Genomic DNA, 26,718 nt, shown 5'->3' on the forward strand with positions numbered 1-26,718 from the left:
TTTGAAGAAAGATGTCAAATCTCCTATGAATGTTCTCTTCTCTAGCCTAAAACATATCTAGCATCCTGCTTCTCACAATGGCCAACTGGATTCCTTAGGGCAGCCTATAAGCAAGATTGAAGGCCGCTATCTTTTCAGTGGTGGCTTTTGTCAGCTGTGTATGTAGAAATTGTCCCTGAAAACTGGGGAGGAGTGGGAGAATCTTTGTGAAGTTTATAAGCGTTGGGATCAACCTTAATAACTTTGGATTGTACCCAACTAAGTTCTACTCAGACCAGTAGTCACGTTAATTAATTTCAACAGGTCTGCTCTTTGTAGGGCTAGCACAGGATACAACCCATTACGATGTGACCTGGGACCATTCTTCCTTTTACTTCCTACCCCCCATTTTTTAAAGCCTCTCTCTACTCTGCATCTGTGCAGCTTCCTTGGCCATACCTGAAGTCTCAGTAGAAGAACACAATGATCTAACATTCTCCCATAGGCAATCCAGGAAGGGCAGATGGAGAGGGAGCCTGTGGAGATGGCAGAGTGTGAGAGGCTTTTCTTTTTATTTAAAGGAAAAGGTATAAAAGAAAAACCCCATGGCCATATTTAGTTAAGCACCAACCTTCTGCCCCCTGAAAAATTCAACAAAATTATCTGCCCTCCCACCAAAAAAAGCAAGAAGATAGCTGCTGTTTTTGTAGATGGCAAGGAGTTCCATGAAACAATTTGAACAGAACATCTACACAAAACAATAACAAAATAAAGTGACACACCATTTTGCATTAATATTCACAACCATAATGAAACATGGAAACACGCTTGCAAGCAAACCTTTAATTTCTTATACTAAAGTTCATTTCCAAATTAAAAAAAGAAAAGAAATCTTCTGTAGGAACTTCATTCTTGAAAGCTCTTGGGAGCAAGCCCTCATTTTGGCTCCCGTATTGATTTGTAAACGTTCAAATATAATTGGGCTACATTCATGCTTTCTGATTTATGCATAGGAACAGCAATGGCGAAGGAAAAATAGGCAGACTCTCTCTCTTACCCAGCATAAATAACAGCTTAATTGCAAACGCCACAAGAACTACCTAGTGAATGAAATGAATTTGAGCCACCGTTTTTGTACAGAAAGGCTGTGTGCCATTGATAGCTGCATCTTGCTTTACTGTGCTGAACGTAATTGTTATGTTTATGGAATAAACTTACTTTTGTGGCACAAAGCAATCACATAGGCTCAAGCACTGAAGGGCTGTATCACGGACCAATGACCTAGCCATCTCCCACCCAAACTGCATATTGATCATGAGGGGCATTTGTGGCCTTTATTAAGGAGCTGAATTTTAAAACATCAGTGCAGTGAGCTACACAGTAGCTGAAATGCTACCTGGGCTTTACACAACACAATTTAAGCTCTGCTACCTGAGTTTGTCTACCACAGCCTGTCTCTTCTTACAAATATTAACTGTAAATATATCTGTTGCTTCATCCTGGATTTTCTGGGTGACCTTACACAAGTTATATGGGATGCGGGTGGCGCTGTGTGTTAAACCACAGAGCCTAGGACTTGCGGATCAGAAGGTTGGTGGATCGAATCCCTGCGACGGGGTGAGCTCCCGTTGCTCGGTCCCTGCTCCTGCCAACCTAGCAGTTCGAAAGCACGTCAAAGTGCAAGTAGATAAATAGGTAACCGCTCCAGCAGGAAGGTAAATGGCGTTTCTGTGTGCTGCTCTGGTTCGCCAGAAGCGGCTTAGTCATGCTGGCCACATGACCCGGAAGCTGTATGCCGGCTCCCTCGGCCAATAAAGCAAGATGAGCACCGCAACCCCAGAGTCGGTCACGACTGGACCTAATGGTCAGGGGTCCCTTTACCTTTACACAAGTTACTTGTTTCTAGCCTCAGGCTCTTACCTGTAAAATGGGAATAGCAAGATAGCACCACTGGAAAAACCAACAAGAATGTAAAACATTTTTGCATAATGTAAGTGCTGTGCAAATGGTTACTAATTCTGACTTATTAGTTGGCTTTTTAGATTCAACAGCACAGAATCACCTCTTGTCCTTTTCTCCTGTATTGGATTCTTAGACAAATTGTCTTATATATTTACAAAGGCCAGTTTCCAACTGTCTCTCAAGGATGAGGAACATGTGGCTCCTAGATGCTGTTGGGGCTACCACTTTCATCACCCCAGTTGATTGGCCATGCTGGCTTGGGCTCATGAGAGTTGGGAGCCCAACAATACTGTGTGTGACAGGTTTCCCATTCCCACTCTAGGATAACCAAGAAAGAATATTAGTGGCTATGGGGTCTCTCAGAGGGCACTTGCAAAAACAAGCCTTGCTTCAGAGAAGTACTTTTCAACCAATATTTTTGGCTCAGTACTTTTGAGCAGCAACCAAGTAAACTTGTGCTGTCTTTGGAAAAAAACAAAAACAAATAGATGGTGAGAAATATAGCTCAGTTCTTGAAAGTGATTCAGTGAGCAGGCACCCAAGTGCTACCAAACAACCATTTCTAAGAAATCTATTGAAAGATTTATTTATTTTGCATTTCTACTGAGTATATAACAGAAAAGCTTAAAAACCACTTCTGTGATATTCTGCACAGCCAGTCAAACAAACAAACAAACAAACAAACAAACAAACAAACAAACAAACAGAAAACACTTGGATCTTTTCCTTTTGGTGACCTTCTGCTAGATCACTAACAACTGAATGTTCAGTGTCTAGTGCAGGAGTAGCAAGTTTGTTTCCCTCTAGATTTCAGGCTCCAGCTCCATCAGCCCCAACCAACATGGCTAATGGTCAGGGATGGTGGGAACTATAGTCTTGCAACAACTGAAGGGAACCACAGTGGTTACTCCTGGCCTAGCACCTACTAGTCTAACCCAAGAGCTGTTTTCAGTTAATGGAATTTTTCTCCACACTTCCTGTAGAGCAAGCTGAGTTCCATATGTTGTGCTGCTGCTGACTTTGGCAAAACTGCAATTCTGTGGAATGACGGAATGCCTTATTTACAAACTGATAAACTGTATTTCCAGGAAAAATGAGTCAAGAATGGAGTTATGTTTCAGGACATAGCTTTGGACAAGACTCTCCTGTGCCAACTCAAATCAAGCTATTAAGCAACTCTGTAAAGTCCCGCTAGGATTGCTGGGGTTACATTTTGTGTATGACAAACTGGTTGGTTGGTTGCACTTTGGACTGGGTCAAGCTTCCCCAGACACCATGGTGAAATGAGTTCAGTCTTGGCCTTGCCATCCATTCACTCTTCAGAGGGTCTTTCACTCTCTTCAGTGCTTTTCTCGGGCAAAGTCTCTGGATTGGCCTCAGATGGATTACCAAACCCAGGATCTTCTGGCTGAGTCCCGTCTCCATCATAGATGATATCTTCTGGATTTGGGGGTGGTGGGCAGAATTCCTCACTGGGAAACATCTCTTGAAATATGGCCTCAGCCTATTTGGAAGGAAGCAAACATTTAGTTAACCTCTTTACTGGTTGAGATTACAAACCAATCCACATGCATATTGTGATGTGTCCACAAGCAACAAAACCATATTTCACATCTGCCTCACCACGTGCTTGTTCACAATACTGCTCCTAAGAGATACCCAAGTACTTCCTTTATTCATTCTTACTCATGTCCCCCTAAGAAACAGAAAAAGGAGAAAATGTGTGCATGCACACGCTTGGACTTTACTCAGATCCCTTGGAAAAGATGTAGAATTCATTTGAGCCTTGAAAAGCACACAGAGCTGAAAGAGGAAGTGGGAAAGAGTGTCACTCTTTCAACTTCCTCCTTTCACTGTATGTATTTTTCAAGGTAGAAAAAGGTTGCCACCCTTACCATCTCAAGACCAAGAAGGGCAGAGAGTTGGGACTCAAAGGCTTCATAAGTGCCAGGGGGAAGATAACAAAGGCATCATTTCACCTACCACCGAGTTAAAGATTTATATATATATATATATATATATATATATATATATATATATATATATTAAAAAATATAAAAAATTGTGGCCACAATACTGTCATGGCTGAACACTTCTAAGTCCCACTAATTTCAAATGGAAGAGAGCTAAGTGAGCAGCATATATTTTCACATTCTGATATCCAGATAGGACTACATAGAAACATTTTTAGCCATGTCTGTCCGAGTGAGCATGCAAGGATAACATGCACAACTTCTTACGCTCACAAGGCTATAGCAACCATTAATTTTTAAATGACTCAGGCCAAGTGAGAATATATGCAAGAAATTTTAAGCAGCTGCAGTTGCCCTCCCTATGGCCGTTATCAATGGGCTTTTTAACAGAACAGCTGACACAGCCTGAATGCTCACATCTGATCTGTATATTCAAAGGCTAATAGTAGCCTTAATTTTGTTTTACAAGGCAATAATTTGACTGGTAAGAGGATAAAAGATGAAGATCAAAGACTTATATTGGAAGCAGAAGGCTTCTGTGATAATATTAATAAATTATCTTTTCCTCCCTCCTTTTTTTTTATAAAAAAGATACTGTTGGAGATTTATTTATTTCTAGAACTGGGTGAACTCTAGCAAAATCTTCTTAGATTAATTTGGGGGGAAATGCCCAAGCTTCCTCCCTGCTTCCAAAAGACCAAGAAAGGTTGTTTAATATTTTTTTGGGGGGGTGAAATTTGAAGGCTTGGAGAAATCACCTCTACCCACCTGTCTTCATACAACACACTAACTGTCTCCATCATAATGGAACTAGGGTGGAAGAAAGGAAACAGCACAGACAAGGAGAGAGGAGGCTGTCTATTCTATATATCCTTCTCTTCTGCTGTCTACCTTTGCTCCATTTCTTCCTCCTCCCATCCCCAATTCCTCAAACCCATATGAGCCAGCAGAAGAGGGTGTGGGAAAATATTTGTGCATATAAAAAGGGCCGATGAAACCACCCCATTGTCGGGGTAGGTCATTTCCCAGTTCACATTAAGAAACTATAATTAAATGTCCCTGGGTATGGAAGTGAGAGCTGCCCATGGACAATCAATTGATATATCCAAGAGACACATAGCCCCCTCCAAACCCAATAGAGAAGACTCCTCACTCTCTGTAACTCAGCTCTTACTGTGTGAAGCATTTAACTAACAGCCCTGTTAATAGAAATTCCAAAGCAAATGCAGTTTAATGTTTCCATATGGCAGGCTGGAAGGGCCTAGAGCTAGAGAGAGTGGCTTAAGACAGCCCCATGGTGTATTTAACATTGAATACTGCAGGTCAGACTTCTTCATAACAATCCTGAATGGTTTATAACAATCCTAAAGTGTTCCCTATTTCTCCTATCCCCATTTAGCAGGTTGGGCTGTGAGAGTAGCATGCAACAACCTTGCAGTGTAGTTCGCTGTTATATGAGCAGCAAGTGGGAGAGGGAGACAGTAGCTTAAGGCAGCGCTGCAATACAATACAATACACTGTGCACACTGTAGGTCAAAGGAGGGGCTGAGACTGATCTAGAGTCTCTTGTTTTTTAAGTTTTTATGCTTTCCAAATTTATGCATTTCATTAGTTTTACAATCAATTTAACATTTCAAAGTTTGACTTCCTTCCGCCTCTTTCTGAAATTTATTTTTTAATATCTTCTGCATATCCAAATTCATTTAATTTGCTCATTAAATTATCTACTTTAAATACATATTCTTATGAAACTGCAGGTTATTACTATAATCCTGCTAATGTTTTTATCTGTTTGCAATGTATCTGTAAATATTCAATAAACCATTTCCATTCTTTTATTAAAAGTTTGTTATCTTGATTTCTTATTCTTCCGGTAAGTTTCGCTAGATTGGCCTAGAGAAGTGGTTCTCAACCTTTTTTTGGCCATGCCCTACCTAAGCATCTCTAAAATCCCGATGCGCCCCCCCCCCCCCAGTGTATAATTCTTATTATTCAAAAAGTGAACTCCTATTCACATGGAGGAAGCCTAAAAGGCCATTCACTGTTAATAACTCATTCTCGAATTGCCTCCCCTTAAAAATCAAATGTGTGCCCCACATTGGGAGCCACGGGTCTAGAGTCTCAGTCAATCCCTCTGTCTCTCTCAGGTTGCAGCTCCCAGGCCAAGTCCAGCACTCAACTGCATGCAGAAGCCTTGTGCTCCACTGGTACTTGCAACAGACATTGGTTGCAGTTCTAAAAGTAAAAAGGACTCCTGTCTTTGATGCTAGCTTGTTCTTTTTTCAGCCCCCTGAGTCACATCTAACTTACTTTAATTTTAATTAACAGGATTTACATGTGGTTTAATCATCCATAACCTCTAAGTGGTCTACCTAAGCCAACACATGCACATTTTGTTGCAGAAACCCCACTTGCCCACAAACTGGCCCACAAAACAAAATAGGTATTACAACCCTGCAGTGTACCATCACCCTGAAAGTTCCTCAGTCAAAAGCTGAAAAACGTGGGACACCTCCCTTACCTGTTTGACAGCACAGTCATTTCCCAATGCGTTGTCTGGCCCAGAACAAACATAGATGTTGGGAGGCAAATTGGCATAGGATGTCCTGTCTACACCAGAGGAGTCTCTCATGTTGAAATATACCGACCAGAGAATCTGAGGCTTTTGCCCTTCTCCTGCACCTTCACTTTCTGGAACAATGAGGGGAAGACTTTACTCACCGGAATTAAAATGCAGCAAGACTTATACAGTACAGCAAAATGTTGGAAAGGCAAATTATTGGAGGTTGTGCTCTAGATTCTCCCACCTTCAGGGATTATGGATGAGGCCCTTTTGTTGCTGGTACCCTGATTGTGAAATAAGTCTCTCTGAAATGGATATCTGAAAGCATCTGAAAGCCCCCCTGCTTCTGGTTATTAAATATGGCTTTGTGAAAATGTGGTTACTTACAGTTGCATACAGTGAACAACTTACAGCTGCATACAGTGAACAACGCATCAGACTGATTAATTCAGGGGCCCATGGGAATCATAGAGTTCCTTGAGATAGTTTTGAACCTCAAACTGGGTAGAAAACCATATTCAAGGAGATTTAGAGCATCTCCTAGAAGGGGTTTCACTCAGAGCAGAGAGTGTTCATGGGCACTGAGATCAACTAAGGAGGACGAGCCCACTGCTTAAGCACTCCAGTATGGGTTTTAGGGCTCAAAATGGAACCAAGGCGACACAGGCTGTTATATACAGCAAGCCACAAGCACGCCTTCAAAACAATGGAGGATACCAGCCTCTACTGCCTCAGGAAGCAGTGGCTGACCTCATACACAGGATCTTACTTAGGTGGTATCTTCCACACACAAAGCTTTTCAGGGTCCCTGTACAGATGTGTGTGTATATAATTCTGTAGCAATGCGGGTGGTATGTTGGACTGAGAAGATCTGGCTTCAAATCCACACTTAGGCATGAAGCTCACTAGTCAAGTTGCGGCCAGTCATTATGGCCCCAATTGCACATCATATTAAACCACGGGTTATAACAAACCATAGTTTAACATGAACAAGCAGTGTGCTGGTACACCCTGCTCAAAATTTCCTGTGGCACATCTCCCCTGCTCTGCCATGTCACAGACAACACAAGCACACCTGTATCATCTGAACTTGGGCTCTTGTTTCATTTCCCACACAGAGAGACCATGAGCAGTCAACCAGGATTTGTTGTTGGCTTTCTGTTTGGGAATATTAAGTCTTGCTGCTCTGCATTTTAATTATGTGTACACGATTGGGAAAGAAGCAGTAACCAACCCTGAGGCTTTTAAGGCAGGGAAGAGGGGGAACCCCCCCCCCCCGAAATAAAATTTAAAATAAATGCTATGCTCACATTGCTTAGAAAGAGAGAAGCCTTTCATAATGGATAAGAACAGAGGTTTGAAGGTATTTTTAAAAGGCAAGCACAGGACAACTAATCTGTGTGTGTGTGTGTGTGTGTGTGTGTGTGTGTGTGTCTCGTGTGTGTGTGTGTGTGTGTGTTTGAACAGATGTATAATGACTGTTCTCAAGGAGAGAGCAGTTTACCTTTTCCAATCTATTTGGAAGGGATAATCAACCAGCATAAAGCCTGACGCAGTGCATTCTTTTAAAAATTATTAAAAGTTCCTAGTACTCTTAAAAAAAAAGAAGTTACTTCTTCCTCATTTAGGCAAGAAAATGAATAGAGTCCTCTTCTTCAGGTGACTTTGCTTCTCTGACCTGCCATGGCCCAGTGCTCACTTTATCTGGTGATTCATTTTCAATAACTCCAACAGTATTTGTTCTGACATTTTAATTAAAATATGACCACTACCTCATCTTGATGATAAAAAGGCCTATGTGTCAGTGAAAACTAGCTTCTCAGTGCCTCAGTGCACCTAAGGACCCTCCTGATCACAGAGTTCCTCCAAAAGAATTTCAGGCAGCTTCTAAACAATACATCACTTCAAAACCAGATCACTTTAAGCATTAAGATTAATGTTAAGGAGGAGGCAGGAGGGAAAGGACAAGATCATGCTAAGTGGCAATCTAACCACTTTTTCGTATTCCGAGGTGTGTGTTTTTTTCAGATCTGTACAATGCTGGTTTGGTTTCAGGTTGTTTTTCTCTCTAAGTTAAATTACGGGAGATGAATTGGGAGCAATAGAAAATGGATTTGCAGTGTTTATATGAACCGTCTCTCTGGTCTGCTAATGGGAGTTGAAAAAGTAATACCTAAATAAATAAATAAATAAATAAATAAATAAATAAATAGCCCTACAAATTTATAGTGTAATTTGTTGTTATTCTGCATGATTAAGTCCCATGGCACTCCAAAGCAAGTGCCTCCCCAGACAATACTGAACCTGGACAGTCACCATAGGAGGACCATGGCACATCCAGAGATGCACATAGAACTAGCTTCTCATTTTGTCTGATAAAACATAAAGTAAATAAAAAAATGCGCACACATAATCAGCCAGGCTTTTGACGTGATTTCTGATACCTAAGTGGTGGAATGGCTGTCAATCAACTTGGGCTGAGAGAGAAGATTGTAAAGCATGACTTTTGTTTTTTAAAGTAAAACAAAACAAAGCATTTACCTGTTTCTGTACTTTCACTGAACAACTGGCCCACAACAGGCTCCAAATCTTCTTTAGCAGTTTTAATGGACAAACAAGTTAAATGCACCAAATCTGTTGGAATGGGATAGAAAGGCACTTTTAGGATCCTCCACAGCCTGGCATTCACAATTTTGACTATTAGTGTTAAAAGTGTAGGTCAGCTTGGAACTGGGCTGTATCACGTGGAGACAGTGCAGCATTTATCAGGTCAGTCTTCTTCTGGGGCGAAGAAGCTGCAACTTTCTTGGGACAACAACATTCAATGGCAGTGATATGGCATGGTAAACTTCCTCATTGCACTAAAATGTGGTCATGTGAATCCACCCTGAACTGCATTTAAAATTGCACATAGCTTTGCAATTTAAAATAATTTCCAACCCAGGTGACAACAATTAAAAAAAAGAAGAAGCAAGCACCACCAACTGAAATCAAGTCATGAGTAAAATACCTTAAACACTATTTCAGCTATTAATATGCAAAAATCAATCTTTGTCCCTCCCCGCTTTCTAAAAGAACTGGATAAGCCTTTTTTTAAAAAAATACAACCAACAACAACAACCAACAACAACCTCTCCCTAAAAATTTCAAAAAAAGAAGCTTGCATTTTGAATATGAGCAACAGAGAAGTTTCGAATGCTGAGTCTGGCCACTGCTATTGCATGCCTCAATAGCATCCAGTTCCTCTACCATCTTGGACAATTCCATCGTCTAGATTCCCTTCCAAGGTTTCCGAGAGCAGGGTCTCCAGAAGTGATCATCACAAATAAGAAGGCTGTATAGACAGCAGAAGAAGAACCTTGCCTATCTGATCCAGTACCCTGTTCTCAAAGTGGCCAGCCAGATGTCTAAAAGAAAACTGCAAGCGGAACCTGAGCATAACACACACTCCCCACCTGCAATTTCTTCCAGCAACTGGCATTCAGAGTCATACTGTGACAATTGGAGGTAGAACTACAGCCACTGTGGCTGGTTGCTGCACCTCTGTGGATGCTCCCCCAGAGCATTATAATCATTTTTTAGGTTTAAAAAAAAACCCACACCTGTCCACACTCTAAATTTGAGATTTATCTTGATTATTTTCTTTGCTTATTTTATCATTTGAGTTTTTGGAATCTACATTTTAATGCTTAACTTTTATTATTGTTTAACCTATTCTAACCATATGCCTTCAGAATTCTTAAATAATAAAAAGGAGTGATATAATTTTAAAAATAAATAAATAAGCAAATGCAGAGAAAACTGAAGCGTTTGCTCTTTTGTAGAATGTTTGCCATAAAATCTTTTTTTTCTATTAAAACCACGATAATTGAAGTTCACTTTAATTTACTATATAATTATCTGATCACATGTGATGTTACTGCTATGAGCCATCAGCATGCCCCTCCCCCCTGCCTTGGCAGTGTGTCTCTGATGTAATTGGGTTTAACTAAATTAGTTATACAGTGTGCCACTGCTGGTCTTTGAGTAATTCATTTAGGGCTGGGGAGGACACCCTGTCTGTATAGCCTAAGGCAGTGGTTTTCAATTAGCTATGTATTGTGGACCCCCTGATTTTCAAAAGCCAAGCCATGGGCCCCCCATTTTGATATTTCTACTGTACTTTTTGTTATGTGAATGGTGCCAAGGCCCCCCTGGATGGGTTACGTGGACATCCTGGGGTCCATGGACTACCAGTTGGAAACAACTGGCCTAAGGGAAATCCTACATGTCATACTCTGGGTATACCCACTGAAATCAATGGAAAGAAGAAGAAGAAGAAGAAGAAGAAGAAGAAGAAGAAGAGTAGTAGTAGTAGTAGTTTGGATTTGATATCCCGCTTTATCACTACCCTAAGGAGTCTCAAAGCGGCTAACAATCTCCTTTCCCTTCCTCCCCCACAACAAACACTCTGTGAGGTGAGTGAGGCTGAGAGACTTCCGAGAAGTATGACTAGCTCAGGGTCACCGAGCAGCGGCATGTGGAGGAACGGAGACATGAACCCGGTTCCCCAGATTACGAGTCTACTGCTCTTAACCACTACACTACACTGGCCCATTGATTTCAATGGGTCAACTCTGAATATGACTAGTGTTGGAAAGTGCTCTCAGTACTTAGGGCACGAGGAAAGGAGTTTGGTTCCACTCAGCGGACAACATCAATTGCATGCCTGTCTTCTGCACCATGTGATCCAAGGTCATGTGTATCTACATGCTTATCTTGCTTAAATGAGTGGAAGAGATCAGCCATGTTAACAACCATTAATAGCAAACATCCAAAAAAATAAAAGGAAAAGGGGAAATATTTTTTATGCTTTGTCCAAAATCCAGACACAATTAGATCATGACCATGCCTTCATACACATCTGGCCAACTCACAGATTGTTTCATTGCATTTCTTAATTATAGATGTTTGTATTTTCATATGCTTGTGTAATTATATACTTGTAAACTGCTTAGAAAACTATTTTGGCACTACGTGGTAAATATATAAATAAATAATAGCCAAGTAGAGATTTGAACATGGAACTCAATGTCCAAGCTGAAAGCTATATTCATGACAGCACAATGACAATAGCAAACAGTTTGTAAAATGGAAAAAAGCATATATGCTAACTTGGGGGGGGGACTGCACCCATTGAAGCTAAAGGAACACTTTAAAAATGTTTGAGAACAGCCATAACCAGATGGGGCAAGCAGGGCAGAGGAATGTGATGGGTGTTTACCCTCCATTTGGCAATACAGTTGTAAACTCATTGACTAGAGAAGAAAAGCTAAGTGCTAATGCCTTGCAGATATGGGCTTCCTGTGGTGTGCTATAATAGAGTTTTTTATATATATATAAAAATTAGCTAACCACCTGTCATTTTAATGAATGAGCATTAGCAGTCCAATTGACCTGAAGTGTAAATACATAATTATAGACTTTTTAATAAAAGCTTATTAAAGTGATTTTTAATAACAAAAGGTGGTAGTGGGGAAAACACACAAAGTCTATAGGCAGATCATAAGGACAGCTACTTCTCAAACTAGTGCAGAACTTCCTTAGTTTTCATTGTTAGTAATTTATTAATCTTGGAAAGTGGGTGTCTCAGTTCAGTTTTTTTGGGACACACAATGAGCAGGTTTGGTGTGAGCTTGTGGCATTTTGAGACAGCAGCTGATGACACACTACCTGGAAAGGTCCTTAAGTGATATTTGCCCTGTCTCCCCCCCACACTGTAAGCAACTGGGTATGAGAAAGGTCTCTCCTCTCTCACTAGTTATTCCAACTTCCACCCCCCATCCCATTGTGCAAGCAGGATAGTTCTACATGTAAAATGAACTCCACACAAGGTCAATATACCAGCGATAATATAGAAGTTCTATTTTTTAAAAAAAATTCCCCAAGCAACTGGAAACAGTTATGTTTTAGACCCCCTTAGTTTATTATGTTCAGAGTAGAACCTTAATAGTAAACGTTCCGTTGTCAAGAAAAGGCAAATGGATAGGAAATTAAACTGCCTGGGCAAGTATTTGTTCCAACCTTTAACACCCGCATTTCAATGCAGTTTATTTGAAAAACCTTTCTAATAAGGAGATCTCTTAGAGGAAATGCCACAAAGCCCTTTTCAGGAATGTCATTACTTTTCTATACAATATATTATATACTGTTAAAACACAGAAATCATCAAAAAACTTTATTGCTGTATTAACAAGGTCCCATTTCCTTTAAGCTATTCTTATGCAAATACATATATATTAATCTCATTTACTGCTGCAACCATTTAAATAGGTAACAGAATTGGCTACATATTGGGTTTTGGCCTGGCAGATAAAGGGCTTGGGAGATTGATGCAAACAGAAGATTGCAGAAATACTGGGGATATAGGATAATTTTATACTGAATCTTCTATCAAATTTCTCCAAGTTTTGCAATGCAATTCTCTAAGTTGTTCTTGTTGGCATCTGTTTGTCTCAACAGACAACCGAGTGTGCCTCCAGAGGTGAATTCAAACTGCTGCATTAGCAGCACCAAGCTGACCTTCCTGGAGTGCTAGCCTGGGCAGTGTGTGTGGATGTCCTGAGATGCCCAGATGACATGTACCAAAGGAAAGCAGAGCAATATGTTTGGCAGCCGCTTGGCTGCAGGAGTTGTCAGAAGGAGGCATACAAGGCGCCATCCAAGCATCTTAGGGACTCCACTCCAGATTTGTGTAGGGTTTACTCCTGAGCCTTTTCTACTCCCAAAAGAGAAGGATCCAACAAGGTTTAGCATAAGAGTTTTCCTTCTCCTAGATGGGCTTCCTTCCTGGGTTGACAAGCCCTATCTGCCCCTCCATAACATGTGCAGAAACTGTCTTCTTGACCACTGAACCCACAATCGGTCTTGACCGCTCAATCCACCAGAGCATGTCTTTGCATGCAGGGGAAGTCTCTAACTCACCGAGGGTTTGAGACCCATCAGCTACCCTCACCTGGTCTAGCCAGCAAGTCAAAGCTGTTCCTGGTGTGTGGCTGCTGTCACATGCTGACTGTTTGCAGGAGCCACAAGCGAGAGCTGAGTGCAAGGTGGGGACCAAAGGTGGACAAACCACCCCAGAAGGAGCATGGTGTGTCCCCCACCAGAGGTACTACTTACTCCCGTAACACCCCAAGTAACGGGCACAAAAATAAATATACTAGAAAAAGGGTATATAAGTGAAAACAGCAGACAAAAATGCACCATATTAGAAAAAACAGCTTGCAAAAATATTTATAGATTTTCAGGATAACTTTTTTTATATAAAAAAAGAATTTGCAAACAAATGTGGAAAACTGAATTTGAAATTAGAAAAAAGGGAAACAGAGAGAACCTGAAATTGACAGATTTGCTCATCCCTAAGAACACACACAGAGGAATCTATGCCAGAGAGCAGCTGTTGGTGACAGGTTCCTGGAGTGTATCTACTGCTGTATCTACTACTACTACTTGCAAGTCCCTTTCACACCAGTGTAAGTCAGGACAAATATGCATGCTGCTATTAAGCATGTATTTGCTACATTCCTGAAATTTATAGGGTATTTGCCATTCCTACTGAGAGTTGGCACTTCCTTTCTTGCCACAATAACAAAGAACAAAGTCAGAACATGTACTCACATGTATTTTTCATGCATGTCATGGTTGAAGAACACAGTTCTATGAGGCAGACAGCAGGCTGACCTGGCTCCATAGGTGGGACAGTCAAAATGGAAATCTGGAAAGCAAAGAAAACAGAATCTCTTTAAAAAGTCTTCCAAAAGAATCCATCTAGTAGTTCTTTGCAGGCTACAATGCAAGGCCCTTTTGCCTTTGCACCAGCATATTTAGCATATTATAAACCCAAGTCTGCCAAAGCGCTATTCAAAAAGAGACTGAGGGATGTTTGCCCCTGCTGCCTAATTATGCCTATTTTATTGAAAGCCACAACCACTGTGCTCTTCTCAGTGGTATGCTTTGCTTAAGAAAAGTGCAGCATTTAGATTTCAGCAATAAACAATGTCTACTAAGGAAATGGCCACTATGGAAATGTGATTGGAGGCACTGTATTTGTTCACGTGGGATGTATTTGTAGAGGTGGAACATATCCCTTGCTCTACAATTGATTGTCCCATTCAAAGTGAGACTAGAAATAAATAAGAATAAGAATAAGAATAAGAATAATTTTTATTTGTTTCCCGCCCTCCTAGTCAAGTAGCTTCATCTACATTGGCTGCAGAGATTTTCCAAATTTAAACCAGGCAACTTTATATGCATACTTATGTAATAGGATTATTTTATCTGATTTGCAAAGCTGATCTGTAAGGCTGATCTGTATACTTGTTCCTGTTACAACCTACAGTTTATAGTTTTAGATTTGGAAGTTATACAGAGATGCAGTGGGGTGTAGAACGTTGACCTTGAATCCGGAAGACATTTGTCCAAATCCTCACTCAGCCATGAAGCTCACTGGCAAATTTAGGTCAATCATAGCCTTGGTTTAATCTACCAATAGGGTTGTATACTTGGATGTGATCCCATTGTAGTTTTACAACAACCATGGCCTCTTCCTTCAAGCAACCTGTTGTTTGTCTGGGCCTGGTATGTGTTTGGATGGGAGACTGCTTGGGAACCCAAATGTACATGCTTGAAGACTACCATGTTGGGAAAAAGCTGGAATTATAATTGCAATAAAATAGAGATCCAAATATAAATGAGATATATAGATTATGTGCAGAGAAGTGGGACCGATCTCTAACTTGATGTTTATCAGCTCCATCTATCTGTTAGGCAGGTTAGATCCAGGTTAAGTTGTTGTGTCCAACTTGTTTCTTTGATTTCAATGGGACTAAAGTATGATTAACTTAACCTGGATCCAACACATAACCTTTGCTTATACTTAAGAATTAACTTCATTGATCAAGCATCTATGATCTTGTTTGTCCATTTCCAAGTTTTGAGCATTCAGACTTAAAAACTCTCCTGTTTCCTGGCAAATGCATCTAATGGTGACAAAGGCACTTAAATGGCTTTACAATGAATGGAAATTGTGATTGAAAATACAGTCACAAGCAAGCAGCTGTTTACAAGGCAGAAAGTTACCAATGCTTAATGGATATGCTAACCTGCTGATCTGAGCTTGCCTTCAAAATCGACCGATCAGTAATGAGAACCGCTCTGGAGATCTGCCTGTAAGTGAATAAAGCAATTATGGTCTATCACCAAAACATAAGCAGAAAGCAGCCATATGGATTCAGGGTTTCTCTCTCTCCAAAAATAACTATTACCACCATGAGAAACTAACATTCCACCAGCTTGCACATTGCTAATGACACATTTGCATATGGCCAGCTTAACTAAGAAATTAACAATGACTCAAGTGCATGCATATATGAAGGCTGCCAGATCTGACTCTTAATATTTATCAAGTTATAATGAATATACTCAGTACTCCGTATGGAACATAATGTTTACTTCACCCATCACAGAATCACTCTAATAGCAAATTGTTTTAGAGTGTAGAAATATGCAAACACATCAACCAATACAGCTAATGACTGAGAGCCAAAGAGCTGTGCAGCTAGTGGGAATACACCTAGAGGCTTTGGGCTTATGTTTCTCCCACAACACGCCACACGGCAAACTACCTTTGAAATGACATTCAACAGCAGCTTGCAGTAAGGTGTAGGATTCTGATGTATTTTTAAATTTCCTCTAGGCCAGAGGAAGGGAACCTGTAGCCATCCAGGTGTCACTGCATTCCATCTCCCATCCGCCCCTACCAACATGGCCAATGGTCAAGGATAATGAGTCTTGGCATTCAACAACACCAAGAGAGCAGCAGGTTCTTCATCCCTTATGTTCACCTAAAATAGCTATTTGGATCTTTGCCACTACAAATATGAAAAGAATAAGAAATTTATAAATGTGGAACCACTGCCAAATGACGAAAGTAGGAGAACCTAAGGCCAAGGGCACTTCTGCCACCACCAACTGAACAAAACAGAGTGTGTGGAGGGTGCAAGAATCTGCTGGAGTAGTCTGCTACTATTAGAAGCTGCTGCAGATAGAAGTCATGGGTCTGTGTGCTGTTGATCCACATGGAGAGTCACCAGGGTTGCATGTTTTATTCTATATTGAGATATACATAGAACATAGGAAGCTACCTTATAGAGTCAGGCCATTGGTTCTAGCTCAATACTTGTCTATACCAAGTGCGAGAACATTTCACCTTCCAAATGTTGCTGAACAACTCTCACCACCCCTGGTCATTGGCTACACTTGCTGCAGCTGATGTGAGTCGCATTTCAGCAACATCTGAACAGCCAATGGTTCTCCAGGGGGTTTACACTGATTGATAACAGTTCTTCAGGGTTTCACATAGGGGACATTCCCAAGCCTACCTGGAGATGCTGGAGATTGAACATGGGACCTTCTGCATGCAAAGCAAATGCTCTACCACTGAGCTACGAACCTCCTGAATAGTTCCTGGACTTGTGACTCTGCCTACCATGCTAGCCTTCATTTTTCTCTCACCAGAAATGACTAGAAAGACTCCCAAATCAGGCTGTAGATTTGCTTGGTCAACAGCAGTATTCACTGGATCATGATTATGGTTCCTGGGGCTCACTACACAGCTGCTTTCAGCTCAGCTCTGCCATCAATGAAGTGTACAGTGGTACCTCGGGTTAAGAATTTAATTCCTTCTTGAGGTCTGTTCTTAACCTGAAACTGTTCTTAACCTGAAACACCACTTTAGCAAATGGGCCCTCCTGCTGCCGCTGCACGATTTCTGTTCTCATCCTGAAGCAAAGTTCTTAACCTGAGGTACTATTTTGGGTTAGCAGAGTCTGTAACCTGAAGCGTATGTAACCTGAAGCGTATGTAACCTGAGGTACCACTGTATATGGATAGCATCTTGCCAATACGTTAGTGAAGAACAAGCAGCACAACATAACTGAAGGGGGGCAGGACGGAATTGTGATTATTTGGCAATCAACATGGTGTTTCTCAAAAGACACATCAGACTAAGCTTCCTTATTTGATAAAATAATGGGCTGCATAGGCAAGGGGAAGGTATACCTCTGTAATTAAGATTCTTGGACTTCAAGCCATAATTCTGATCTAGTTCCATATGTTTTCTTTACTGAAGAGACTGAAACCACTGCCTGGGGGGAGAATCATGTAATGTGATGAACTTGAAATTGGCTGAACTTGAAGTGCACGTAAAGGAGGCGTGTGCAAAGGAGGAGTAATAAACAGCCTTATGACAGACTGGAAATGAAGACTTCTGCATGGATCAATAGTGGCTATCACATTATTGGATATCTTCATCTACAACGAGGATGAAGAATGAAGTGTATGTACCACATTTGTAAGAAATCCTTTTTCCCACAGTAGCCAACCAAATGCTTTGGGGAAGCCCACAAGAAGGTAAGTGAAACAGGCCTCTACTGCTGTGTTTTCCCTCAGTAACTGGTATTCAGAGGCATTTTGCCTGGAGATAGTAAACAGCCAGCATGACTTCCTCCAGGAGTTTATCCGTAAGAACTTAATTAAACAAGGTTCAATAAATTTAATTGTTGTTGTTGTTGTTGTTTAAAAAAGAAAAGACTAAGTTTTCAGAAAGCAAGGGGCTCTTTTTTTTATTTGGACATCACAATGTGTTCAAAAAGAGCCCTGATGCACCAGACCAAAGGGCCACCTAGTCCAGCATCTCCATAGTGGCCAAGCAGATGCTCTCCCTCATTCTTGCCTCTCAGCAACTAGTACAAGGCATGGTGCCTCCAGATGCAGAGGCAGTATGCCTATGAATACCAGTTCCTGGGAGACAACAACAGGTGAGGGCTATTGCCATCACAACCCACTGGTGGGCTTCCCAGAAGCATCTGATCAGCTATTACTGAGAGATGTTTGCCTACTACCCCAAATGCATGGGAAGCAGCAGCTAGACTCTTGGTTCCCATTTCAGCTCTTCAAAGTAATGTTTGAAGCTGACCTAAAGTTCAAGCAATGATTGAAACTTTCCTTATAAATAGAGACAGTGAGCTGACACAGAAGGAAAGTGGGGGGAAGTATCACTCCTTTAATTACCTTGTTTTGGTTAAATACCTTCTGAAGCATCCAGTATTAGCCATTGAGAGAGAGAGGAGACTGGATCAAACAGGCCATTGGCTTGACCCTCAAGAGCACTATGGCAGCTTTTTAACATTCTTAAATAGCCATTAGCTGGCTACTAATTGCCTCAGCAAAGGTTAATGGCATAAATGCAGCAGAGTCAGGGAGGGGGTGAGGGAATAGGTGTAAAATGCAGGAAAGTTCAATTCTTTGTGCCTTCAAGAGGCATCTGAGCTACTCTGCTGGGTAACTGGTCCAGAACCTGAACAAGGACACAAATGCCAGGGCGAATTGCAATATAATACAAAAGAGTTTTTTTCTCTTAGTTGGAGGGCCAAGCTATATGTAACACATAAGATCAGATCTCCCCACGTTTTTTGTCAAAGCTTAAAGACAAATGCTCAAGGAGCTGCAATCCTTTCTCTTTCTGAGTTTCCTTGTCTGAAATCAAACACTTAGGTAAAAGCTGCAGCTGCTAATAGCCTCAACAAGGAAAGAAGACAGGTACAGATATAAGTATCTGCCTTTCCCAACCCACCACTTCACCAGTTTACACATATGCATTTCCTTGGGAGATGCTATAAGCCCTGCTTTCAAGCCAATTTTGGCACATAGTCCGTTGGTTTGGGGATCTTGATAAACCATTGTTTTGTGTTCTGATAATGTACTGCATTAGGCTTGCATTAACCACCCACAGAACAACTATAAGGAGGAATTCTGCAGCTTTCACTTCCATTTTATATTAACCACAGTTAGCTGTCATCTGTACCCCAAACTGCACTTAATATTAAAATGGATTGTGGAAACGATACAACTTCAAACCACAGTTTATGAAGCTGGCTTATTTCAGCTAACCATAGCTAAGATTAACCACAGTTTAGGGTTCAGATAATATGCTAAAGAGCAGCTTAAGTGGAACCTTCTGCTGGAGGAGTAAGAGGGTGGGTCATGAGAGATAGTCTCATTTAACACCGTGGTTTGATGTTATGCCTGAATGAATGCAGTGCCTCTTGGGGCATGTTACACATAATTTCTTAAGAAGGAGGGTGTCTCCAGTACATGTATGCACAAGAGTAGCGAGTTAGGGAGTGGAACAGAAAATGAAGACATATGTAGGACATCTATACATAGCTTGCATTCATTTTATAGTAGTTCACATAGCACTATGTGACAACTGAAGACCTGGAATGGGTGATTGTAATGTTTAAGGCTGGCAGAAAGGAGCATGAAATACCTATTAGGCTTCTCTTCTGTCTTGATACATACCTGTAGGACACATTTGCACAGGTTTCCTCTGAAAAGTAACTATCTTCCACAACAAAATAGCTGGCACTTATTCTTTGACCAAAATTATCAATGACCGCCTTGCACCTGTTAAGAGAAAGATGGACAGATAGAGGGGAAATCATTTTTTTTTTTTTTGACAGGCATATTTATGAAAAGCAAATTGAAGAGGCCTTCATTTTATGCTTCAGGCAAGTTACTAAGCACTTTTTATTTTGAAAATCTTTAAGAAATACAAGAGTTGGAAGGGACTCCAAAGGACACCAAATCCAGTCTGCTGGTGACGAAGGAGACAAGCTGCTAGAATATCCCAGATAGGTGGCCATCCAGCTCCTGCTTAAATAATTCTAATGAATGAGAGTCCATCACCTAAGGCAATCTGTTCCACAGCTGAACTGTTTGCACCATCTGGGAATTTGTCCAAATGTTTTGTCAAAATCATCTGTGCAGCACCCCTTTAAATATTTGAAAATGGCTCTCGTATCACCTCTTAATCATCTCTTCTCCAGGCTATACATATTTAACTCTTTCAACCTTTCCATGTCGGACTTTCAGCATAGGTTAAAGTTGACTTTTCTGATTTTCAGGCAAAATGGTTTTATTGCAAGAAACTGATCTTAGTAATTGGGCTGTTTTTACTGCTTTATGTATTATTATTATTATTATTATTATTATTATTATTATTATTTTGTTACCTACTTTGATTTGATTTTAGAAAAGAAAGGCAGGCAATAGCTTATGTTTTATTTATTATAAAATAATAAAGAAAACAAATGCAAGTCCCATTCAATGGGCTTAACTATTTCTCCCTGCATTTGCCCAATCACTATGCTATAAACATAACCTACTGAAGTGAAATAATTAATGTATTAGAACATTTGATACATCGTGGCCGTGGCAAAGTTTCTTTCAGTAGTCATACGAATCAAAGATCAACATACCCATGTCTAAGCAAATAACGCTTCGGTCTCCCTTCCCTGAGGGGTTGTCTGTATGAATCTGTATTTTATTCAGAATCCATGTTATGGGTTGTTGGACCACAATAAAGATTATTATTATTATTATTGATACATCGTTTCACAATGACATATCCCATCATTTTGGAAGAGGCTTTTCTTTGAACACCTCTACCATGTACACTGTTTAGCAATGCAGGCAGCTCCATTGGGGGTAAATTAGACACTGCCCCACCAGCCTCAGTCTGCCCTCAAGCAGCCTTCACCTGCCTGCCATCTTAATTACAACCTGTCCAGGAGAAAACATTGTGGCAGCTTCTTCCTCCTCCTCCTCCATCTGTGCTGTAGAACTCAGCAGCAAGGAGGATGGGGACAAAACAAGAATGAGTTGGCTGTGCCTGTCATTGGCTCTGGCTCCACCTACTGTTAGCCTCCTGCTCTACAAATCCAGATGGGTACTACTCACCACTGCAGCTATGAGAACTTTGTGATCAAGTGTTTTATACATCTTTCTAAATAAATAATTGAAATAATCTAAATAAATAAATATGAGGTGGGGGAACACGAGACCTTCTTGGTCTTGAATCCCATCCCAAGAGTCGCTCACCTGGCACTGTCCTGTGATCCTTCATATGCCACGTGGAGACCTCATTGTTCACTGAGGCCTTTAAAAGTTTTTTAAAGTTCTGAGTTTTAGCACAACCTGCCATTTTAAATTGGGCAGCTTTATTTGTTCATTTGTAAAACTGCAGAAAAAGACTATCTCATTGGAAAAGGGCCCGGGGGGACTGTGGTGTTGAAGGATGGCATATAAATACAGAAAACCAAGAAATAACTTAAACCGAATTGGGCAGACATATAGGATCATCTATTCAGCTTGCAATGTTACCCTGATTTAATTTTAACTTTTTAAAAAGATCACTTTAGAGTTGCTCATTTAAATGCTGCTAACAAACAGTCTGGTCAAGCTGGCACAGTTCATATTTAATTATAAGCTATTCTATTGTTTATGAAACAATTTCTCCCCTCTCTCTGAATATTCCAGTGGGAAGAGTGGAGGTTGATTAAATGTCATGTTGCAGCATTCAAAATAAGCAAAAAAGCAAGTCACTAGTTCTTTATTTCCCCACTTTTTCCCCTTTTCTCCTTCATTCAGTGATGCTTAACAAGTCGGACATACAGTAAGGTTTTATCCAAAAGTAGGAAGGGAGAGTGTATGCACACATCTTTTAATACTGGTTTCTACTTCAAAAGGGATGATCAGCAGAAGAATTCTTTCTAGTGCCACGTTCAAATAAGGAAAACACTTATGCAATGACATTATCAGGTCTTTGTCATCTGATATGTGTTAGGACAATGAATCATACAGAACCCTCCATTGACCTTCTTCAATGTGTCTAGATAAAAGGATGAAAATTAGAATCCATCTCCTTGCCAAGTGCCACCAGTTATAAATGTACTTTATAGGGCTCATTATCCAAACTAATGGACTAAGGGCGACATCCTTGAAATGGACTTACCAGCACTGACAAAGCCACTATGCAATATTTCAGGAAAGATATGTAAATTACAGTGTTTGCTATATCTTTTTTTTACTATGGAAATATAAATTTACATTTGTCACATCTCTTCAGTTGGAGGCCGGGATTGTTTCATTGGAAAACGCACTTAAAACTGTGCTAGAAGTAAAATGCGGGCAATTATTTTTAATGTAAGGCCTGCTCAAAATATACAGACGTAAATTAAAATACCTTAAATCTTATCAAATGGAGCCACATAAGCAAGATCTATGCAGCATAAAAGAACTGAGAAACAAAATTAAAAAGGAAAGGAAGCTTATAGGGAGCGGAAATTCAATTTTCGTCCCCCTAAAGGCAAAAGTCATGAGGAGATTCTCATTCACAAGCAAAGCAGGCAACAAATTTGATGGGTATCCAGTGGCATTAGCAAAACAAAACAAACCCATCCCCCTTATTTTAACTAGAATGCTGTATATGAAAAAAAACTTTTTTCTCCTATTTCCCTCCTCAGCATCTTGTTTAAGATATAAAGCTACACATCCTCACTTATTGGGGCACATAAACATAATCTATAATAATCCAGGGCTCTGTGTCTTGGAGAGATAATTAAGAGACAAGACAGGGACTGCTAAACTTATAAATTGTGTGTGTGGAACCTCTGGCCCTCCAGACGTTGCTGAACTCCAACTCCCACAATCCCTAGCCATTGGTTATGCTTGTTGGGGCTGATGGGAGTGGTAGTCCAGCAACATCTGGAGGACAAAAGATTCCTCACACCTGCTGTAAATCCTGATCTGCTATGTGCCTCACACAACCATTTCCTAGGGCCATGGGAACTCTAACGCTCCTAGGGCTCTTTGTGTCCGCAAGGGCTTCCACATTCACTTCAATGGAAGAAAATGTTCCAATTTCCTTTTGTATTTGCAATTCACTCCTGCCATTAAAATTAATGGGGCAGACCAGACATGTGGGGTGTTCCATGCTCATAGTTAAACACCCATGGAGCTCAAAGGGGTGGGGGTGGAATGTACATGGAGCTTCTGTCTGTCTGTCTGTCTGTCTCTCTCTCTCTCATGCTGGGAAAAGCTCTTGTGTGCCTTTGAGCATACAATGTTCAACATCATTGCTGAGAATGAGATGACCCAGTTTGAAAAGAGCTCCATGTGTGCTTTGGTACACCCCCAATATTTTCAACCTATGGCAGGAAAATTAGGAAAGAAACAATACTTGTGGGATTCTGATCTTCCATTAACGCTAGTCCTCAAGATGCCTTCTACCTTTTGTCATTTTGCATGAAAGCAATATGATGCAGTTCATATAAAAAGGTTATGATTACTTTACTTAATCTCAGGAAGTGCCATTCCATTGCTTCCATGTTATGTCAGCTTCAGTGATTTAATGGCAGAGAAACTGCAGGACATGCCTTGCACAGAGTTAAATCTTTGTGACAAGAGAATTCTTTCTGAGCGTTCCTGTAATCTGTCACATGACATCCTCTAAAAAAATGGAAGTTACGCTTCAAAATAAGTGTTACACTGAAGGTAACCAGACAAACATTTTTTTCATTTCCTTTGCTATAAGCAACCTTTTCCCAGTATCTCATTGAAGGACTAATCTTACCCAAATCTGCTCTGCCCAAACCTAAGAATGAACCTCTGCGTCAGAAATATATATACACACAAAATCAATCTATAAAGCAGCCTAAACACAGTTAGCTCTATATTAGCACATAAGGAAGTTTTCAGACACTAGGGAAAAAGTTGTTTTCCCCCTTTCAGAATGTGAATAGGCCACAAATGGGAAGCACAGTATTCATAGCTAATAACCACTCTAAACCGAGTGAATAGACAGTAAAATGGCAAATGCAATTCAGTGAAAACAAGTGTAATGTGGTGCATGTTTATTTCACATGCACTTGTGGGGTTTGAACTGATGGTGATGGGCCAGGATCATGGAGAAAGTGAACAGTGAAAAGTTTATGTCTCACACACATAAAACCAGAACTCAGAGACATCCAATGAAGCTGAATGCTGGGAGATTATAGACAGATAAAAGAAAGTATTTTTTTCCATGCAGTGCATAGATGAACTAATGGAACTCGCTCCCACAGGAGGCAGTGGGATAGACAACTTCGATGGTTTTAAAAGAGAATTAGACCAATTCGTGGAAGAGAAGGCGATCAATGGCTACTAGCCATGAAGGCTATGCTCTGCCTCCTCAGTTGAAGGTAGCAATGTTTTTAAATACCAGTTGCTAGAAACCACAGAAGGAGAGAGTCCTTTTGTGCTTGACTCCTGCTTGCAGGTTTCCCACAGGCATCAGGCTGGTCACTGTGAAAAGACCCTGCTGCACAAAATGTGCCATTAACATGGGTGGATTTATCTGTGAGGCTGATGTGGCATCCTCCTCTTCTTTTCAGTCTCCCCGCTTCCATGTGGGGAGCTGGCCAGATACTTATCTTGCCCCAACCCTCGTTGGCCAACTGTGACAGGTAGGTGGAGCCATCCACCTGCCAATCACCTGATGTCATTATGACAGGGGACAACTTCTGAGGGGTTAACTTTCAGTGCCAATTAAGACTGAGCTTCTTTGAAGGCATACTATCAGTGCCAGTTGGCACTGACACGACAGCACAGCTTCAAAGTACCCCTTTGAAGCCCATTTGCATTCAAACCACACCTGCAAATAGAGAGGAAAAACATCAGCTTGCAAGCGCAGCAATGGACTTCTAAAGCATGCTGTTAGGCAAGGGCTTTGCAAGTACTAACTATTTGCTGATCACTGGCCCTTGCAAAGACCTTGCCTAGCACAGCACACTTAAAGGAGGTTGCTGGAACCACTAATCAGCGGTGACTACAAACCCACATTTGCTGCCCTGCACCCAACATCATATATGACATGAACAGTAAGCAATCTTCCTTTTCCCCATCTTCAATAGGACAAAAGAGCGTAAGAACGTCTTGCTGGATCAGGCCAAAGGCCCATCTAGTCCAGCATCCTGTTCTCAAAGCAGCTGACCATATGACCCAATAGGAAGCCTGCAAGCAAAACTAGGGTCCAACAGCACTCTCCCCACTTGTGATCCTCACCAACTGGAGGATGTGCTGTTTCCAACAGTGGAGGTAGAAGAAAGCTATTAGGGGCTCCCTTGAGAGGAAGGTTGGGATAGAAATTTAACAAATTTTAAAAATCTAAATAATAACCATTGACAACCTTATTTCCCATGCATTTGTCTAATCCTCTTTAAAAGCCATCTAAACTGGTGGCCGTCTCAACCCTCTTCCACTGTCCTTCTCTTGAGTTGTAGGTGGAAACAACTAGCAAAATCACTCCAGTCACTGCCATGTGGATCACATTTGTAGAAATCTTAATTGTATGGGTGCATGGGTGACTGAATCTACACAGAATCATAGAACCGTAGAAAGGACCTTTAGAATCATATTGTCCAACCCCATGCAATGCAAAAATATCAACTTAAGCATCCATGACAAATGGCCATCCAACCTCTACTTATAAACCTTCAGGTAAGGAGAGTCCACCATCTCCTGAGGGATGCGAGGAGACTGGGTCTTACATAGATATGTGGTGGTTTTGCAAATCTGTTTACCTATTTTTGGTTCTGGTATTTAAATAATTGAATTTAATATATAAAACAGGCATACAACCTTCCCCTCAACTTGCTTTACTTGGAATAAAGGATATGTCTACTCCACCAGTTGCTCATAAAAGTCCTTTTATCACTGGTCTGTCTAAGCCACTACTGCCAATGCTTGCTGGGATTAGTTGCCCAAGGTCCTAGGCAGACATGTCTCTTGGTCCTGCAAACCTCATCTCCTTTAACTAGATAATGTGGGGGAGGGGGCAGTGTTGGCAAAGGCTATTTCTACAGGTGAAGACTATCTAAGCAGAACATCAGAGGTCACTGAACTTTTCATTGCCTTACTCCCTGAGCTGCCAGTTTTTCCAGTATATTTTCAGCAACCAGAGATCAAACCTGGGACCTGCCACACACAAAGCATGTAGTACCACTGAACTACTATCTCTCCTTAACTGATGTTGTTGCATTTAGCTGGCAGGCTGTCAAACAAGCAAATTGTGCATGAGTTGCTCTTGTTTAATTAAGTGGGGTTGGGGGAAGCCTAGCTTGTAGTACATCACACACACACTGATGAGCATTTAGTCACAAGTCTAGCCAACACATGCAGATGCTGTGTGTGATTCAGACTTAGCTATGCTTAAAGTGGACCTACTGAGATCAGTGGGCTTTATGTTCATTATGGCAGACGTCCCGCTGATTTTGGTAGGTCTCCTCTAAGCAGAATAAGTCTGGATCCAACACATTCTTTCTA

The 26,718-nt window shown here is 40.9% G+C and overlaps 1 protein-coding gene across 1 annotated transcript in view; it reads right to left on the reverse strand.

Annotated features, from left to right (window-relative positions):
- Positions 1 to 802: 802 nt before the first annotated feature.
- Positions 803 to 26,718, reverse strand: part of CHM (CHM Rab escort protein) — a 69,206-nt gene continuing 43,290 nt past the window's right edge. The window contains exons 10-15 of the mRNA XM_079961690.1: positions 19,876 to 19,980; positions 15,618 to 15,681; positions 14,134 to 14,230; positions 9,019 to 9,111; positions 6,436 to 6,605; positions 803 to 3,445 (exon numbers count right to left, since the gene is read on the reverse strand). Of these exons, the coding sequence (XP_079817816.1) occupies positions 3,254 to 3,445; positions 6,436 to 6,605; positions 9,019 to 9,111; positions 14,134 to 14,230; positions 15,618 to 15,681; positions 19,876 to 19,980 (721 nt within the window). The 3' untranslated portion in view covers positions 803 to 3,253. The remainder of the gene's footprint in view (positions 3,446 to 6,435; positions 6,606 to 9,018; positions 9,112 to 14,133; positions 14,231 to 15,617; positions 15,682 to 19,875; positions 19,981 to 26,718) is intronic.

Source organism: Podarcis cretensis, assembly GCF_951804945.1.
Source record: "Podarcis cretensis genome assembly, chromosome: Z".
NCBI lineage: Eukaryota > Metazoa > Chordata > Lepidosauria > Squamata > Lacertidae > Podarcis > Podarcis cretensis.